This window comes from Pan paniscus, chromosome 7 (genome assembly GCF_029289425.2).
Source record: "Pan paniscus chromosome 7, NHGRI_mPanPan1-v2.0_pri, whole genome shotgun sequence".
Taxonomy (NCBI): Eukaryota; Metazoa; Chordata; class Mammalia; order Primates; family Hominidae; genus Pan; species Pan paniscus.
The window spans coordinates 152,066,779-152,086,365 of NC_073256.2; the positions used below are offsets into that span (position 1 = coordinate 152,066,779).

At 47.9% G+C, this 19,587-nt stretch overlaps 1 protein-coding gene across 4 annotated transcripts in view; it reads right to left on the minus strand.

The window, feature by feature from the left end:
• The window catches only part of ZFAT (zinc finger and AT-hook domain containing), a 321,691-nt gene that overhangs the window by 200,361 nt on the left and 101,743 nt on the right, over positions 1-19,587 (minus strand). The window contains exon 1 of one of the 4 annotated variants that reach the window (XM_024929945.4): positions 17,095-17,492. The exons of 2 other annotated variants lie outside the window; for them this stretch is intronic. Coding sequence is in view for 1 of the 2 variants with exons in the window: in XM_055116973.2 (XP_054972948.1) it covers positions 14,506-14,515 (10 nt within the window). In the remaining variant the exon portion in view is untranslated. Of the gene's footprint in view, positions 1-14,505; positions 14,680-17,094; positions 17,493-19,587 lie in introns of those variants that run through there. One more of the 4 variants, XM_055116973.2, reaches the window with a different exon arrangement.

Here is a 19,587-nt window from a genome sequence, read left to right on the forward strand (position 1 = left end):
TCCCATTACTGGGTATATATCCAAAGGATTATAAAACATTCTACTATAAAGACACATTCACACATATGTTTATTACAGCACTGTTCACAATAGCAAAGACTTGGAACCAACCCAAATGCCCATCAATGATAGACTGGATAAAGAAAATGTGGCACATACACACTATGGAATACTATGCAGCCATAAAAAAAGGATGAGTTCATGTCCTTTGCAGGGACACAGATGAAGCTGGAAACCATCATTCTCAGCAAACTAACACAAGAACAGAAAACCAAACACTGCATGTTCTCACTCATAAACGGGAGCTGAACAATGAGAACACATGGACACAGGGAAGGGAACATTACACACTGGGGCCTGTGGGGGGGTTGGGGGTCGGGGAGGGGGAGGGATAGCATTAGGAGAAATACCTAATGTAGATGACAGGTTGATGGGTGCAGCAAACCACCATGGTACATGTATACCTATGTAACAAACCTGCATGTTCTGTACATGTACCCCTGAACTTAAAGTATAATTCAAAAAAAACAGAAAAAATTAGCCAGGCAAGGTGTTGCATGCCTACAGTCCCAGCTACTTGGGAGGCTGAGGCAGGAGAATCACTTGAACCCTGGAGGCGGAGATTGCAGTGAGCCATGATCGCACCACTGTACTCCAGCCTGGGTGACAGAGCCAGACTCCACCTCAAAAAAAAAAAAAAAAAAAAGAATTTGAAGCAAAGTCACTTGTGGGGAAAGAATGTAAAGAAAGCACTGGATGATAGTTTGGCTAGAGCATAATAATTGGATTTTCTGGCTTTCAAAAATTTGGATTGTAATAAAAAGAAACTTTGTGCTACTTTTACAATTTTCAGTACAAATAAATGTGTGTATTGAGAAACAATAAAATTAACATATTTGAGTACCTTTTTTAAAAAAAATGCGGGATGGTAAAAGGATGTAAATGGTGGGAAGCTTTCTACACTTCACTCACACAGATCAAATGGCAACAAACAGTGCTGCATCTTGACTGCAGGAGTAATGACACAAACCTACACCAATAAAAATGGATTCAAACTATACACAACACACTGCACCGGCACCAATTTCTTGGTTTAATATTGTATGATAGTTAGTTACATAAGATGTAACTATTAGGTTGGGATAATAAAAAAAAAGTTCTAGAGATCAAGGATGGTGATGGTTACATAACAACACTAACGTACCTGATGCCACTAAACTATCTACTGAAAAATGATTAAAATGGTAAATTTTGTGTTTTGTTGTGTATATTTTATATTTATTTTAAAAATGTAAACCACTTTTGGGTAAACTGGGTAAAAGGTATGTGAGACTTCTGTATTATCTTTACAACTTCCTGTGAATCTATAATTATTTCAAAACACACATTTAAAAAAATAACTGTGGCAAACAAAAAGACTCTGGATCTTCTGGAACAAACAATAATTTTGAGAAGATCATGTACACTGCTAGGTGGCTTATCCATGAGCCCAGTCAATCCCAACTACCCTGGAAGATATGTAAGGCTCAGAAAGGTAGAAGGAGGCAGCTCCCAGAGGCACACCCAGAATGCAGCCCAGTGAATGTGCCCATCTCTGCTGGGAGGGAAGTTTGGGATCTGAAAGGCTGGCTATGGACCCCACACCTTTGCCCAGTACCTTCTATACCAGCTGGTGGGGAGGTTTGGGGTCTGAAGGGCTGGCTGTGGACCCCACACCTCTGCCCAGTACCCTCTACACCAGCTGGTGGGGAGAGGCAGGGTCTGAAGGGCTGGCTTCTGCCACACCTTTACCCACTGCCTTTCATACCATCTGTACTCATTACCTGCAGTGACAGCCTCACCAGCCCAATGCCAGCTTCCCCTTAGCGATGATGCTGCTGACACAGTAGGCACTCCATAAGTGCTAGATGATCTGATTATTACAAAATGATTAACCATTTATCAATGCCCTCAAGAAGACAAAATGCTACATTATGAGACTAGTACATTACTCTGTTTAAAAGCTCTAGATTAAACACCTCTTACTTCTTCTCCTTGATTAGTATAAATCATCCTCCCTGCTTTGTAACTATCTTTTACTTGTATTTATTAACTTTAGAGAGAGTACAACCACCAAAGCTAAGATCCTATTAAATTATCTATCTTATGAGGACAGGAGTAGGGTGGCAAATTCTTTCTGAGTTATACTTTCGTTTTCTTGTTTTTCATTTGCCCTTAAGTTATTAATTTAATAAGGGCCAGTAGCTTCCCAATAGGAATGGAAATATTTTAACAACATAAAGCCAGATTGCTGTCACATCCAGCGGAATCAATAAAGTCTCATATGTGCAGCTGAGTACAGTTGAAAATATCTTTTTTATATATTCAGGAAGAGACTCAGGTTAGAACAAACATTTTCCTTCCATTTAGCTCATCTTGCAGAACTTTTAATCAGCTGTGAATAAACTATGTCATCAACTTCATTACCGTCATTATACTTAGGGAAAACTTGCTGTAACCAAAACAATGGCATTGAAAGAGGAAGAAGCCGATGAGAAGGGAGGTTAAATTAAACCCTCACCATGAGCTGGCACCAGCAGAGGCTCATACGAGGCTTATTTAATTCTCACAACAATCCTGTGAAATAGGTTTTATTATTGTATTTCCTCAAATCTAAGACAACATCTACTTTAGGGAGCACGGATATTTTACATACCACTAAAAAAGATAAAAACGCTGCCAAATAAACTCAGAGACACTAGTTTCTCACCACACCAACTGTAAGCTGCCTCCTGATCTTAGAGATGCTAAAATCTAAGTCTGGCCGGGCACGGTGGCTCATGCCTATAATCCCAGCACTTTGGGAGGGTGAGGCAGGCAGATCGCTTGAGCTCAGGAGTTCGAGACCACCTAAGGGACATGGCGAAACCTGTCTCTATCAAAAATACAAAAAATTAGCCGGGTGTGGTGGCGCCTGCCTGTGGTCACAGCTACTGGGGAGGCTGAGGTGAGAGGATTGCTTGAGCCTGGAAGGCGGAGGTTGCAGTGAGCAGAGATTGTGCCATTGCACTCCATTGTGGGTGACAGAGTGAGACTCCATCTCAAAAATAAAATAAAATGAAATTAAATTAAAAAGTCTTTGAATCAATGAAGTTCAGAAACATTTCCATATAACTGGGCAGGCTGGATGTGAGCTGGGGAGAGAGCCTGGCTCCCAACCTCGGCTCCCTCCCCTGTAAGGCCCTTTTTCCCCACTCTGCACACCGTACACACTCAGGCTGTAAGCCTGGCTTCTGAGCTCACTTCTATGCCAGCACAACAACCCTACTTTCAAGGGAGAGGAGATAAACATTTCCTGAGTACCAGAGGCTTTCGCACTCCCTCTCACATTTGATCTGGACAAGCTGGGTTGCTGCTAGCCCTTAAGGCACCTCTGTGAGAACTGGACAAACGCACCCTTCCTTAAGACACTAGCACCCCCTGTCAGAAAATGGTCATAACATATTGAGTTTGTTGGAATAATACACTTTGCAGCCATTTGTAGAAAACTCATAATAAACATACAAATTCACTATGTGAAATGAGCCCCCTTAGAAGTGGCTCCCTTGGGGGCATGGAGGATACAAAAACAAAAGAAGTGGCTCCTTTGTGCAGTGTGTAACCTGCACAGCTGTACACAGTAGCTCTGCTAATGTGTCAGACACAAAGATATGATTATCCCACGTTACAGATGAGAAAGCTATAACTTGCCTAAGAATCAAATACAGGCCTGTATGGTTCCACAGCTACTTGATGAATCACAAGGAGCTTAAAAATTAGGTAGGAAAGCAGGTTGTATGTGTGCGCATCTACATATGAGCATACTAACCACAGGCCACAGAAGCACGTGCGGAGAAGGCAGAGATCCCTGTGGCTGGAGCACCTGGAAGAGGTTTGTCAGAAAAGGGGAAGTTGAAGTGCTCCAGGAGGTGGCCAGACAGCTGGAGGAAGGAAAGGAGAAGGGAGTGGAAGCCACGCAGCCAGTGGGGGCAGAACCAAGAGCGTTGCCTGCTGGAAGAGTGGAAAGAGGACAGGTTAAAGGCAGGGCAGGCACACTGAGAGCTGTGGCGGCTCCACCAAGAGCCCCCCCACAGACCAGTACCTGGCCAGGAAATGGATGCAAGAAGCTCCTGCCCTGCAAGCAGGAGGCCCATCCTGGAGGTCTGGAGACAGGGGGTGGGGCACTTAGAAAGCCTGCTCTGTCTGATGGGGTAGCTGCCTCCCAGGTCTAGTCAATGGAGGCCCAAATATTGAATTTGTAGTTGGAATCCCCTGATTTTTAAGCACTGGCCATCAAATAAGATTTTTCTGGGAAAGAAAAAAAAGAAAAGAAAAAAACCTCTGCAGCCCCTGCAGACCAAACTAAGCAAATCTGCAGGTTAGGTCTGGCCTGCGGGTTGCCAATTTGCAATTTCTGATAAAAAGCTTTCCACTTGGGTGACTAGGGGAAAGCTGTTAACTTACAGGGGAAAAGCCAAGGAAACTGGTCTGAAAAAAACAGAGACACACAGACCACAAGAAAGAGAGAGTACAGGGACATTGAAAGGGACAGAGGAGACGACCCAGCACCTTCTGCCCATCCACCCAGCTCCCTAAGACCCCATACCAGTGCCTGGCTTGGGTAAGTGGATGACAATTAGTGTGATTTTTCTAGTTTGGAGATTTTCTCTGAGTTTTTCACATCTTACACAACAGGAATTACATGTGTAATCCAAGAAAAATTAAATTTAAAAAAACACTTACATGGGTGTTAGAAATAAAGGGATAGCAAGTGACAAAATAATAAGATCTCCATCTTACAGGAGGAAGACTTACTGATCCCCAGACAGCTTGGGCCTCAGACATGTCAACTTGTCTTGGTCAGGACCAAACACTCATTCAAGACCGAGATCAAGGCCAGGGCTGCCCACACCATAGGGACACGCCAGCTCTAGACACAGCTGCTGGGTTCCTGGTATTTCTCCTTGACGTTGATTAGATGTTTGACAGGACAGGGTAGGGATATGTCTTACACTTCTCCCTTCCTTTATGTAATAAAGGTATGTTTGATTGATAAAATGACCCAAAAAATAAAAGAAGACAGGAAACTAGTTTAACCGGTAGCAAGATAGATTTAGATGACGTGGGGAAAAGGCATTCTTGGCACAAAAGTTTCATTAATTGCAACGAGAAACTTGGTAAGTGTGGCAGGTGTGGGCAGCCTGGCCTCAAAGTGCCAGATTCCAGAACTGCAAATGTGGGGGCTGGGTGCGAGGAGTGCCCAGGTGAGCAGACAGCCCACCAGGATTAGAGGAGGCCAGGCAGGAAAAGGCACAGGAGCTCCCAGAGCTGGTGTTCTAGGAGTTTCCACGTGTCAGCCATGGGAAGGAGAGGAAGACATCAAGACTTCATGGCACGAAGTGGCACCCCCACCCTCCCCTGCCCCAGCCACCAGCTGCAATGAGGTGTTTACGCTGCCTCCTGTTGGTCACACAGACGTTCCTATTAGTGACCACACTGGACCCTCCCTGCTGTCCTGTGAAACAGCCCAGTACATCCCCATCACCACCACCACCACCGTCACCATCCCCTTTTTACAGAGGAGAAACCTGGGGCTCAGGTTAGTGAGCTGCCAAAGAGCCCCCAGTCAGATAAATTAAAAAGCCAGAACTTAACCAAGACCCACCAAGTCGACCACCACATCTGCCCACCCACCTGGTACCTAGCCCTGCTACAGGAAATCGCTTGTTATTTCCTGTAATGCTCCCAGTGAGCAATACTGCGAGGAATGCAAGTCTTGGTCTCCCCAGCCCACAGCCAGCGTCATGGTTAGAGGGACATTTCAAATGATTAATTACAACTAAGAAAAGTAGCTACATGGAGAAGGGGACTCTGCTGTGTTTGTTATAATTTACTACAGCAATTCATTTCGGGGAGCAACAGCTGGAAAATAACAGTATGCCAGATGTAAGTGATACCAACCCACCCCAGACCACATACTTAATGAGCATGCCCACTGCACAGGTTGGCAGCAGGTCCAGAACCAGGGAACAGCGGACCACCAGGTGAGAGGCAGACAGTCTTTTAGCAAAACAACACCGGGAGTTACTGTCAGGCAGAAAGCACAGACCTTCATCAACGGGAGGGCGACATATACGTGCTAACATCACCCTCCAGTGGCCCACCAGGGCACTACATCTGACTAGGCCATAATTTTAAAAAACATGGCTAGTATTTACTGATTGCCTAACTCTTGGCTGGTGCCTTCCCCGTCACCCCACTTAACTTTCACATTAACCCAGTAAGTGAGGGGCTGCTGTTCCCATCTTAAGACGAGTTAAGTGGGCCAGGTAGGGGATTACAAGGTGATACCGCAGGTGGGCACACAGCAGGGCTACAACCCAAACACACATCCTTGGCCCAGGACCGGACCCCGCTGCCCTTCCTAGGTGGAGTCGCTGCTGCTGCTGGTCCCCAGAGGGGGTGCAGCTGCCCTGACAGCTCAGGTGCCCTGGCCAGCCCCAGCAGGCAACTCAGACCAACTTTGACCACAGATTGGCCGCCACCTGGCCAATTCTCAACCTGAGTAAGTTATTTTCAACTCTTATGGGGCTTTCCCGTGTATGCCCACATTTCTATGTGACAGAAATGACACGGAGAGGAATAAGCCTAACCCAGGGTCCAGGTGGCATGCTTCCACTGACATGGCTACAAGGAAGGCACAACCACCCTGCCCTGAGTCCTGGTTATCCTGGGTTGGGGGCTGGGACCAGAGATTTCTGGGGTGCAGGGGAGTTCTGCTTCCAGATGTGATACTGGTTACTCACTGGTTATGCAGTGAGTTCAGTTTGTGAACATTCACTAAGCTGTTTATCCTATGCATATTTCTCTACATGTATGTTACACGTTAATCTAAGAAAATGTGAACAGCAAATTTTAAAGGAAAAGATATAGGAAAAAAAACGATATTCCGATTCACAAGTGAACCTCTCATTTAAAACAACATAGATCGGAACACTATTTTGGCCCTCATAGCTGTGTGACCCTGCGCACACACACTTGGCCTCTCTGAGCTTCAGTTTCCTTCTGCACAGGGCTGCAGAGAGGACGGCAGGACATCACGAAGACGATGTGCCTAGCTTAGTGCCTGGCCCCTCAGAGGCACCATTCTACATGAAGCATCATGAGGGGTACCCGCCTTGTCAGAAGCCCAGGCCTCCCAGCTCCTAAGTGGCTCTCACACTTCCAATGGATGGATTCTGCATACGTCTCTGAATTTCTTTATCCCTCATTGTCTCTTCTCAAAGAAGAGCAGCCCAAATTAATAGTGGCCTTGGAGTGTTTGAAAGTGGAACCTAGTCTTCAAGCCCTATGCAGAGGCTAACGTGCAGAGAGACAGAGACAGCATCTTCAACCAAAGCAAGGGTGTGGGGCAGACCCACCAGCACCCACCTCCCCTCCACCCTGCAGGGACACAATATGAACCAACCCTCCTGCCTCCTGCTGCTCCCCTGCCCATAAATCATCTCCAAGGTGCCTCCCTTCCAGCTCTGATGCTCAGTGGGCTGAAGCTCCAATAAATGCACACCCCTAATTTGTGAAATGATTATCATGCATCTCATAAAATGCTGATGAACATGCCAACTCCCATAGCTCACACAGTTAACGTGTTTATTAAAGGCAAGAGAGAAATCCCGTGGGTGTTTCTTTGCTGAAGCTGGATTAACAAAATAAAATGAGAAATACTCAGCATCAGCTATAATTAAGGCTGGGCCAACAGTTGCATTATAATTTTATGCATACACATCTCTTCCATGTTGAAACTTGGCATAAATTCTTTTAAGTTATTTTTAAGCACTCTCAAAATGAGAGCCCCTGGGCAATGGAATACATTCACATTTAACACAATAATCATAGCTTTAAAATGTGGCCCTCAGGAAAGCACCACAAATCATTTTACATAAACAGGAACAGCCCCCCACCCCGAGAGCAGATGTGTGGGAAGCGCTGAGGGTACAGGAACACCCCCTGTCCCGCTGCAGACCCTGGACAGGACAGCTCCCCATTTGCAAACTGACGAGGTGGCCCTGAAGAGCCGCCTACCCACAGCTCTCAAGTGATGCCTCTAAGTAACCAAGTCTCTGTGGTCATTTCCACATCAAAAGTAAAAGGAGCAAAATCCTCTCCCATTTTCTAGCGTATTGGGGAGAAATAGCAATGCCCATCACCACCGCACATCCGGGTTGACAGCTGTTGGTCTGCGTTGCTTTAGTGTATTTCTGTTCCTCCGTGGGGCGGGCCTGCCTCTCGTCTTGTTTCTGAAGTAAAGGGCTGCCTGAAAGCCAGCCTCAGCGCTGAGCTCGGCTCAGAAGCCCTGGTTCAAACCCCATGGCATCAGCCACTTCAGTGTGACTGGAGCCACCTTTCCCTTCCTGAATCTGTAGGGACTCAGCTCAAAAATGGAGATAACCACAGCTGCCCTGGTAAGACTGATGGGCGGTGGGGGGGATCTTGTGGTGGGGGTGTTATGTAGGGGAATACTGGGAAAAGGGCTTTGTAGACTGCTAAAGATGGTGTCGATGCTGAAGAGAACAGAGAATTTTTTAAATCCAGAAACGTTCAGCCAGACAGCTAAAGCTACCTACTGGGTCCCTAGTTGCTTCTGCTGTCCTTTAACACACATCTATACAAATACACATACACACACATAAAACATACACATGCGCACACATGCACCCGCAAAACCTGTGTACATACACAAATGCACATACAGCACACATGCGCACACAAACATACACACACTTTCTTCAGGGAAACCAAAGACACAGGCAATTCAGAAGCTTTTTGAGAGACAATATAAACAACACAGCAACAATAATGACAGAAAGTGGAAATCAGGGATCCAAATCCCAAGAACTGAGAAAAGAAAGAGCCACGAGAAAGGGGAGAAGGAAGGTGGAGGAAACAAAAGGAAGAAAAGGAGCCAGGACTTGGGTTTCCAGAGTTTGAGCCACAGCAGGTGCTTGGAGGAGCTGTCAGGAGCCCTGGGAGGGAGCAGGGAATTGTCACCCAGTTCCAGCTCTGGAAAGACAACACTCGTTCAGGGTCCCACACACGCCACCTTCGATCAGGAGCCCTGGGAGGGAGCAGGGAATTGTTACCCAGTTCCAGCTCTGGAAAGACAACACTCGTTCAGGGTCCCACACATGCCACCTTCGACCTCCACTCTCTCTCTCAGGGGCCTCAAATTCTACCCGCATTTTCTATCCCATCGCATCCTCAACCCATCAAGAGAAGGAAGAGACCAAATAAGAGCTTGCTGCAGCCTCAGGGAACCGAGAGCTGCAGGAGGTGGGATTCAACCCATTTGTTCATTAGACATGTCCAGCCATGGTTTCCTCACTCTGCTTCCTGGGGTTTTCAAAATGCAGGAGTTTATTCCAGTGAAGCACCAAGCACAGTGCCTGGCACACAGCAGATGAAGGTGCTGCCTGCCCTTTTCCCTGTTTCTGCAGTTTACTAACATCACACTGAGGTAGAAGGCAGGCAGGATTCAACTCCAGACCTGACTGAAGACTGGCCAGAACTGGGAAGAGGGGCCTAAAGCACCCCTCACTGCCCATCACCATAATACACGCCCACCAGAGCGTAACAGTTTACCACTGCAATGGCAACACCCAAAAGTTACTGCCTTGCCATGGCAATGCCGGAAGTTACCACCCACTTTCTAGCTATTTCTGAATAATCTGCCCCTTAATTAGCACATCATTGAAAGTGGGTATAAATTTGGCTGCAAAGCACTGCTACTCTTGGCGCTCTGCCTACGGGGTAGCCCTGCTCCACAGGAGCGGTAACACTGTCACTGCCTCAATAAAGCTGTTTTCTACTACCACCGGCAGCTCACTCTTGAATTCCCTCCTGAGCGAAGCCAAGAACCTGCCCTGCATCAACACCATGGTGGGTGAGAATTCCTGCCAGACAAAACCCAAGTCCTTAGAAATGCTGACTCTACCCAGCCTCCTTCCCCTAATTCAGGGATGTTTTAATTCAACAAAGATGTGATTCGCATACTACGATAGAGAGCAGAGGGAGCCATGAAAGAGAAAAACAAGTAGAATTTCCAGCAGTCAAGGTATTCAATCTACCAGGTGAAACAGGCTTGAAAACAATATAGAAGGCCGAATTCAGTCAACAGCTACTTTTTTCTTAAAAGGTGCTAGGCACTATTCCTGGAGATGGCCCCCACCAGGGACACCTCCTAGACTGGAGGACACGGACAGATGTGTGACTCTGCACAAGGACACGCACTCCAGCCCAGGCCTGTGAAAGCACAGGGCAAGAGGCTGGATGCTTTGTCCAGGCCAGTGCTGTCCAACAGATACACAGCATGGCCACTGATGTCATTTAAAATTTTCCAGTAGCCATATTAAAATAAAAATAATCAAGAAAAAATAATTTTAATGATGTTTTCTTTAACCCAGTATATCCAAAATAGAATCATTTCACTTATAATCTATTTTCAAAGATCAATGAGAAATTTTAAATTTTGTGTACTAAGTCTTCAACAGCCAGTGTGTTATTTTTCACCTACAGCACACCAAAGTTTGGACTAGGCATGAACCCAGTATTCACATTATTTCCAGAATACCAGGCAACTTTTCCCTGCAGACGAGAGAAATGTAATACACAGGTTCTACTCCCTGACCTCCAGCGGGGTAGGAGAAGGCTTCCACCACCCCCAAATTCTTTGAGATTCAAGAGTTAGAAAAATCGAGACAAAGAATTAGCAGACTTAGAACCTGCAGACCAAGTCCCTGTCCGCACTGTTACAGGAGAGGCAGATGACGGACGAACATTTTCATTTATTATTGTCACAGGTTTAAAAGCTGACTGTGTGCTCAGGGATCCTGAGGTCTTGATCAAGGAGATAAAATAACAGGCTGGGCAGGAACTGGAGGCAGATGTGGAAAACATACAAATTCAATTCCAAATGTCCGCTTTATGAAAGTCTGAGATTGGCCTCAGTTATATTGGGCTCAGTTATATAAAATGTTCTGATTTTCAAATTAAATCCTGAAGAAAGAACTTCCCCTTAGTATTTACATGTGTCTAGGGTCTTTCCAAATTCCAGAATAGAGCTTTAAATTTAAGGAAGGAGAGCCACTGGGAAAAGAAGAATTCTCCAAACCATCCCCTCAACCCATCCCCAGCCTACCAAAATGATCTGGCCCATTTTTCCTGGTAACCAAAATATAAAATAAATATTTAATGTATTCTCCAAATATCTGGGCTGTTCAGTTTTTATTAGGAGAAAAAAGCAGAATTCTTTGAATTTATGTGCATTGGCCTCATAATTCAACACTAAATGAATGCCTGACATCTGTCACTCACCATGCTAGGTGCAATCAGAAATGAGGAAGACACAGACTCTCCCCTCCAGGAACATAAATAAGCAATTCCATTTTGTTCATGAGAATAATTTTACATGACTGTGGTGTTATTTATAATCTAGTTTTGTAGACTCTTGCTGTTGGAAAGGACAGAGTGTCCAAGTCCAGCTTCCCAGCCTGTATCCAAACAAGGTCAGAAAGTCCTACCTGGCCCTCCCCTCGATGCAGAGGCATCACTGTGGGCAGCTGCCACCTGTGTTTACATCACTGGGAGCCACAGAAAGGCTGCCCCCCTTTTCCCTCACCATGCTAGGCTAGTACAGCCTCAGGGTGACCCTGGCAAGGCCAGTCCCTCCCATAGCCAAGTGCTGTAAGCATATGAACAAGCTATCCAGTGGCCCTGGGTCTTCTCTCCTGCAGGCCTGGCATCCTGGCCCTTCAGCCCCACGCTCAGGCGGGGCCTGCACTGTGGTGGTGGCCAGGAGGCCAGTCTCCGCTGCAGCGGGCGCCTCCACAGACAGTGTCTCCCAAGCCACCTGTAGCAGGTCCATTCACACACATGTCCCCTAGGGGGCGATAAAAGACAAACGAGAACTCTGGCCACAGGGCAGCTTGTTCTGGCCTGCAGGCTTGCAATTTTGCAAGGTGAGGAGGACGGGTAAGCAAGCACCTGCTCGCTGGTTTTCAGACTTTATTAATTCAGGAACTTCATTCTTCAAGTCTCAGCTCCATCCTAGATTTCTCAGAGAGACTTTTCGTAAATCCCCTTCAATATTAATGAGGTCTCTGGTACTCCCTCCTGCTTATTTGCCTTGTAATATGACCACGATTTGTAATCATGTAGTTAATGCTGTGCTTATTGGTTTAACCTGTCTCCCTCAATAGATTGTAAGCTCCAAAATCATCAATATCATTTAATTCAAAATATAGTAAAGTGCTTTAAAAGATCCATGTTAAAGCTATAAAAGATATTTACCTGCATTTCCTTTATCATGAAGACCAGAACATTTCCGGAGTGTTCACTTAAGAAACCCTGAGAATAATCTGAACTAACTGAACCCTCCTGGGTTCAAGCAATTCTCCTGCCTCAGCCTCCCAAGTAGCTGGGATTACAGGCATGCGCCACCACACCTGGCTAATTTTGTATTTTAGTAGAGACAGGGTTTCTCCATGTTGGTCAGGCTGGTCTCGAACTCCCACCTCAGCCTCCCAAAGTGCTGAGATTACAGACGTAAGCCACCGTGCCCGGCCTGAACTAAGTCATTCTTAACGCTCATTTTCTAGAAAAGGAAGATGGTGTGCCAAGGAAGAAAGATCAGGCTCAGGGTGGGAAAGCCCCCAGTCCAATCCCCAGCAGAGGAGAAAACACAACTTCTCTGACTCTCTGACTCTTCATCTATAAAATGGGAATAAATGCAAATCAGAATGGTGATTTGAAGGAAGAGAAACCAGAACCAAGACAAAGCAGTGGAAGAAAGACTCTTGCTGAAGGGTTTCAGAATCCAGGTGTCAGCAGGTGCTCCCCAGCCCTACCTCAATGCGGCAAGTCCCTTCAGGGCTATGGCCGCCCAGGACTTCTACTCCTTCCTGGAAACTTACACCCTCAGGCCTCTGCCATTCTCTGTTCATGCCCCACAAACAAAAAGAAGCGAAACTCAGTCCTTTCACTGAAATACGCTCACCTCCAAAATTCACCTAGTCAAAGGATGAAAGTAAATACAATAAACAAGTATGGGTGGAAATCTTAAAACAAAATACAAACAAACAAATGAACAAAACCATACTTTAAATGAATAACCATAATTGCACTGAAATAGGAGACGATCAACCCAAGTAACTTTGGAAGCTGCTGTTTACACCAGATGCCTCAGGCTAAAGAGAAGAAGAGCTCTAATTAAATACTGAACTCTAGGTAGCGGGCTTCTTTTTCACAAAGACATGGTTTCCTGATTCTGAAACTATTTTTAGTATAGTCCAGGACTGAGCAAATAAGTAACTATATTATGGATAGTGAGATCCAGATTTTTCTTTGTCAGAGAAGGGAGTTACCAATATGGAAAGGAGAGAGGATAGAATACACTGTGCTGTTGAATTGCAACTGGAAAAATCCATGTGAACTCAATGATTTTTAAGAGGGAAATACAGATTGTGTAGGTGTGTCTTGAATTTAGATACATGTATGTCTCGTATATGTACATACATACTTCTGTTTCCTAGCTGTGTTTCTGAGAGGGTGGAGAGGCAATGACACCCAGCTCACCTAGTTCCCAGATCTCCGTTTCTAAATGCCACTCTCCACTAAAAGAAAGCAGGTCTCCTTGTAGAAATAGTTGATTCCAGAGCTGGAACAGGGAAAGCAGAAAATGAGCCCAGAATATCTTGTACCAGAAAGTAAGGAAGTCCTCACAAAAGCGGGGGCACGCTGAAGGAATACAAAGGCCCACTTTAACACAACTGGCCAAATATGGGGCAATCTGAGCACCAAATTAAACAATGAGAAAAGATTACAGACCACTGACTAAAATAAGCATTCCTGAGTCTACACAAATATAAATAAAGGAAAAGAGAACGTTCTTCCTTACACAGACAACTAGTAAAACAAAATAGTAACAATGTGAGGTGCGGCTATGTGAATTAGCTGACTGTAATAATCATTTCACAATGCATGCCTGTATCAAAGCATCACATTGTATACCTTACTTACATACAATTTTTGTTAATTATACCTCAATAAAACGGCGCGCGGGGGGTGGGAGAAGACAACTAGTAAATGCGGAAGAAATGACGGAATTAGACACCCATCACGTAGCAGCCATCCTGATGCTAACCAAGTCTGGCAAGAATCATCAATGGGTGCTGAAACTACTGAATGAAGAAAGTCCTTGGAGTGAGGAGTAGCAGGATAAACACACGGTCTCAAATAGCTCACCACAAGGCATTTCATTACAAAGGGGAAATACAGTAACTTTACAGTGAAGAAACCTGACCCTCTCAAATATGTAGCATCACCATCAATGGGACAAATCATGATCACGTGCCTCCTGCTATGGTGTGCTGAGAACGCAGCATTATTTCTGCGTCATTCCTGCCCAGAAATGCAGAATTTAAATCCACTCACGAGGAAGCATTACACACAGCCAAAGGGAGGTGGAGTCTACAAAATAACTGGCCCATACTCCACAAAAATATCAATGTCCTGGAACACAAGGCCAGAGGCAGCGCTCCACATTCAGAGTGAAGAGACATGACGCTGGAACGCGGAGCGCAGCTGAGGTGTCCTTCCGCCATAAATATGACGCTGGAATGAGGCGCGTGGCTGACGTGTCCTTCCGCCATAAAGGGTGTCGCTGGGACAATCAGTGACATCTCAAGAGGAGCGCTACACTGATGCTGTTTCTCACTTTGATAACTGAAATGTGGTTATGTGGGAGAATGTCCTTGTGTTTAGGAAATAAACACCGAAGATACTTAGGAATAGGCAAAGGGGCATCAGCTCTGCAACTTTATCCCAAATGGCTGAGACAGAGGACAAAGCAATGTAGTAAAATACTAACACTCAGGAGACTGAGTGAAGGGCATATGAAAAGTTTTTGTACTACTCTCTCCATTTTTCTGTAAGTATAAATTATGTCATAATAACAGGTTAAATGAGAACAAACCCTACATCCAACATGCCTTCGGTATTTGAGCATCTCAAGGAGAGGTCAACACACAACAGGCTCCATTTAGCCATCCTCCTAGTTCATTTGCCTCTCCTTCCCATCGCTGGATCTTCCCTGCCTCTCTAAAGGCTCCAGAAGCTCCAGATCCATGGTCTTTTACTTGCAGAAACTTCAGCTCTCGTGTGTTCCTGTGCCCCCTCCCCACTGGAATCCTCAAATCAAGTTGGCTCAAAGAATAAAAGGTGTCCATGTAACCAAACCCTTTCTCCCTAGAAGACATTCGGAGTATTAAATAGAAAAAGCTATCAAATCCATTACCGTAGTTATCACTATAACTACAATTCCCTAAATGTTGCCTCATTATATATCTAAGGTCTTCATTTTTTAAAGTTGGAAAATTAGTTCTCAAAAGACATCTCCACATTGAAAAAAACACGAAAATGAAGTCACCTGGGAAAGGGAGGATTCTCATGCCCACAGCAGGATGGTCGCACCGCAAACTGATGGGCCTCAGGGCTTCAGGAGAGGGAGCCAGGCAGGGAGAACCCAGGAGAAGGCAGCGGCCAGAGGAGGACGAACCAACCATGGCCCAGGCTGCAGTGGAGGAGCTCACTCCAGACCCAGGGCAAGGGGGTTGCGTCCACATCCTCCCCGGGAGGCACCCCGGCCAGGAAGGCCCTCGCAGACGCTCTGAGAAGTGAGAAGCCTCGGCTCTGCTCCCAGTAGGGCCCCTGGCCATGCTCTTGAGCAAATCCCACACCCCTTGCTCTCTCCATCTTTGTCTCTGAAAGGCAAGAGCCACTCCCCGGCTGCCAGGCCCAGGCCCTCCGTCTGTAACTAAGGATGCGCCGCCCCCAGGCCCGGCCATCTCCAACCAAGGAGGCGACACCCTCCAGGCCCGGCCATCTTAACCAAGATGGCGCCAGCCCCCAGGCCTGGGCCATCTCTAACAAAGGCGGCACCGCCCCCACCCCCAGGCCCTGCCTGCATCTCTAACCAAGGAAGCACCACCACCCCCAGGCCCAGGCGGCATCTCTAACCAGGAAGGCGCTGCCCTCAGGCCCTGCCCGCATCTCTAACCAAGGTGGCGCCACTCCTCAAGCCTGGGCCATCTCTAACAAAGGTGGCACCGCCCCCCCAGGCCCAGGCAGCATCTCTAACCAAGGAGGCGCTGCCCCCAGGCCTTGCCCGCATCTCTAACCAAGGTGGCACCACCCCCTAGGCCTCGGCCATCTCTAACAAAGGCAGCACCGCCCCCCAGGCCCTGCCTGCGTCTCTAATCAAGGAGGCGCCACCCCCAGGCCCTACCTGCCTCTCTAAACAAGGAGGTACCACCACCCCCAGGCCCAGGCGGCATCTCTAACCAAGGAGGCGCTGCCCCCAGGCCCTACCCGCATCTCTAACCAAGAAGGAGCCCATCCGCAGGCCCAAGTCCCATCTCTAACGAATAAGGTGCCACCCTCTAGACACCCAGGTCTTTAACCAAGGAGGTGCCATCCCCAGGCCCTGCCTGCATCTCTAACCAAGGAGGTACCACCCACCCCCAGGCCCAGGTGGCATCTCTAACCAAGGAGGCACTGCCCCCAGGCCCTACCCGCATCTCTAACCAAGGAGGAGCCCATCCGCAGGCCCAAGTCCCATCTCTAACGAATGAGGTGCCACCCCCCAGATGCCCAAGTCTCTAACCAAGGAGGCGCCACCCCCAGGCTCTGCCTGCGTCTCTAACTAAGGAGGAGCTGCTCCCAAGCCCTGCCCGCATCTCTAACCAAACAGGCACCACCCCCAGGCCCTGGCCCCATCTCTAACCAAGGAGGTGCCACCCCCAGGCGCGGGCCATCTCTAAACAAGGAGGCTCCCCAGACCCAGGCCGCATCTCTAGCCAACAAAGGCAGCCCCTGAGTCCCAGGCCACCCTGCAAAGCAGCACAGCGTTCCTGCCAGGAGTTGCTATAGGCGACCAGGAGTGGAGAACAGCTGAGACACCTCTGAAGCCACCCAAGAATCAACAGGAAAGTTCAGAGTGGAAACTCGCATCGGGAGAATTACCTCGTAAACCTCCACCAAGGGCAGAGTAGGAGGGATGCTGGGCGCCTCCGCCGCTTCCCACGGAGCATGCAGAGGTGAGGCCACCGCCTCTCCATCTACACCCTTTCTTCTCAGACTCCTGCACTCTCCCAGGAAGCCCTACCACCCTAGTTATCCCTGGCTGGCGCCACCCACCCGCGCTTCTCTCCAATACAGCCACAGCCCTGCCCAGGTGGGACAGGGCATCCTGCCGCCACAGAGGCTCTGATTGGCCCAGAATGAGCACATGACACCATCCACAGACCAACCAGCACTCCGAGGGGGTGTGGCCTGAGGCTGGTAGCCGCCCCCACCCAGCAGGGGGCCCTCCTAGGTCTCTGGGAGCCCGCTCCAGTCCCAGGAGGCTGCAGGCGAGAAGCGCCCAGCGTCTAGAAGAACTTGGACTCTACGTATCTCTCTCAGGCATATTAAAGGTTCTGAGCTGCCATCAGTCAGGAAACTCATCCAACAATTTTTTTTTTTTTTTTGGAGACGAGTCTCGCTATGTCGCCCAGGCTGGAGTGCAGTGGCGCGATTTCGGCTCACTGCAACCTCCTCCCACCAGGTTCAAGCGATCCTCCCACCTTAGCCTCCAGAGTAGCTGGGATTACAGGTGCCCACCGCCACATCTGGCTAATTGTTTTGGTTTGTTTTTGGTTTGGTTTGGTTTTGAGATGGAGTCTCACTCCGTTGGTCTCGCTCTGTCACCCAGGCTGGAGTGCAGTGGCACGATCTCGGCTTACTGCAACCTCCGCCTCCCTGGTTCAAGCAATTATCCGCCTCAGCCTCCCGAGTACCTGGGATTACGGGCACCCGCCACCATGCCCAGCTAATTTTTGTATTTTTAGTAGAGACAGGGTTTCACTATCTTGGCCAGGCTGGTATTGAACTCCTGACCTTGTGATCCGCCCGCCTCAGCCTCCCAAAGTGCTGGGATTACAGGTGTGAGCCACCGCGCCCACCTTTTTTTGTATTTTTAGTAGAGAAGGGGTTTCACCAGCCTGGCGCGGTGGCTCACACCTATAATCCCAGCACTTTGGGAGGCCGAGGTGGGCGGATCACGAAATCAGGAGATCCAGACCATCCTGGCTAACACGGTGAAACCCCGTCTCTACTAAAAATACAAAAAAATTAGCCGGGCGTGGTAGCGGGCGCCTGTAGTCCCAGCTACTCAGGAGGCTGAGGCAGGAGAATGGCGTGAACCTGGAAGGCGGAGCTTGCAGTGAGCCGAGATCGCGCCACTGCACTCCAGCCTGGGCGACAGAGCAAGACTCCATCTCAAAAAACTAAAAACTAAAAACTTAAAAAAAAAAAGAAAAAGAAGGGGTTTCACTATGTTGGCCAGGCTGATCTCAAATCCCTGGGCTCAAGTGATCCACCTGCCTCGGCCTCCCAAAGCGCTGGGATTACAGGCGTGAGCCACCGCACCCAGCCAGTACAACAATATTTAACATGCTCAGTGCTGAGCAACAGACCCCTATGTCACATAGTCCCTCCTACCTGCTCAGACTGCACACAGAGCAAACTCCAAAAGCCCTGGGATAAGGGAGCCACCAGGGCCGGTCAGGAACACGCAGAAGGATGACTCAACCGGGGCCAGGTGCGGTGGCTCACGCCTGTAATCCCAGCACTTTGGGAGGCTGAGGTGGGTGGATTACCTGAGGTCAGGAGTTCGAGACCAGCCTGGCCAACACGGCAAAACCCCGTCTCTATTAAACATACAAAAAAAATTAGCTGTGCGTGGTGGCAGATGCCTGTAGTCCCAGCTACTCTGGAGGCTGAGGCAGAAGAATTGCTTGAACCCAGGAGGTGGAGCTGAGTGAGCTGAGATCACGCCACTTCACTCCAGCCTGGGTGAAGGAGCGAGACTCCATCTCAAAAAAAAAAAAAAAAAAAAGAATGACCTAAATAATAGCAGCAGGAGAAGGAGGCAAGGGAAGGCAGAAGAGATAGAGAGCATGCCCAGAAGAGGCAGCGGGGGAACCTGACAGCGCAGGACAGCCAACTATTCAGACACTCCAGTAGTCTTGCTAAAGAATTCTGAACTAAAATAATATGACCAATAATAAAGAATGCCCTGATCAAATCTATGTTCCTTGCATCCAAGAATTCCAAACACCATGCCCCACACAAATCGCTCATGCCCCCTCTTCCCTGGGACATTCTGGTAGAAGCGTCAGACCGTCAGGTGAACCGTCAAAGCCACTGTGTCCCAAAGAGGAACTCTCCTCCCACTCAACAGAACCAGCCTCCCGGACACCCCCAGGGATCCAGGGCACAGCACCCTCCTGGCCACCCTCTCACCTTTGACTCCTCCCCTGGAAGGGCACCAAGAAGCAGTCACCAAATCCCATCAATGTTCCTGCCTACCTGATGTCTAGCCATCAGTTCCCATCACCAAAACTCTTTTCCCAATTCAAGCCCTTCTGTGGGCATTTCTTACATAGTCTTCCCATTAGAGAGCAAAGACCAAAG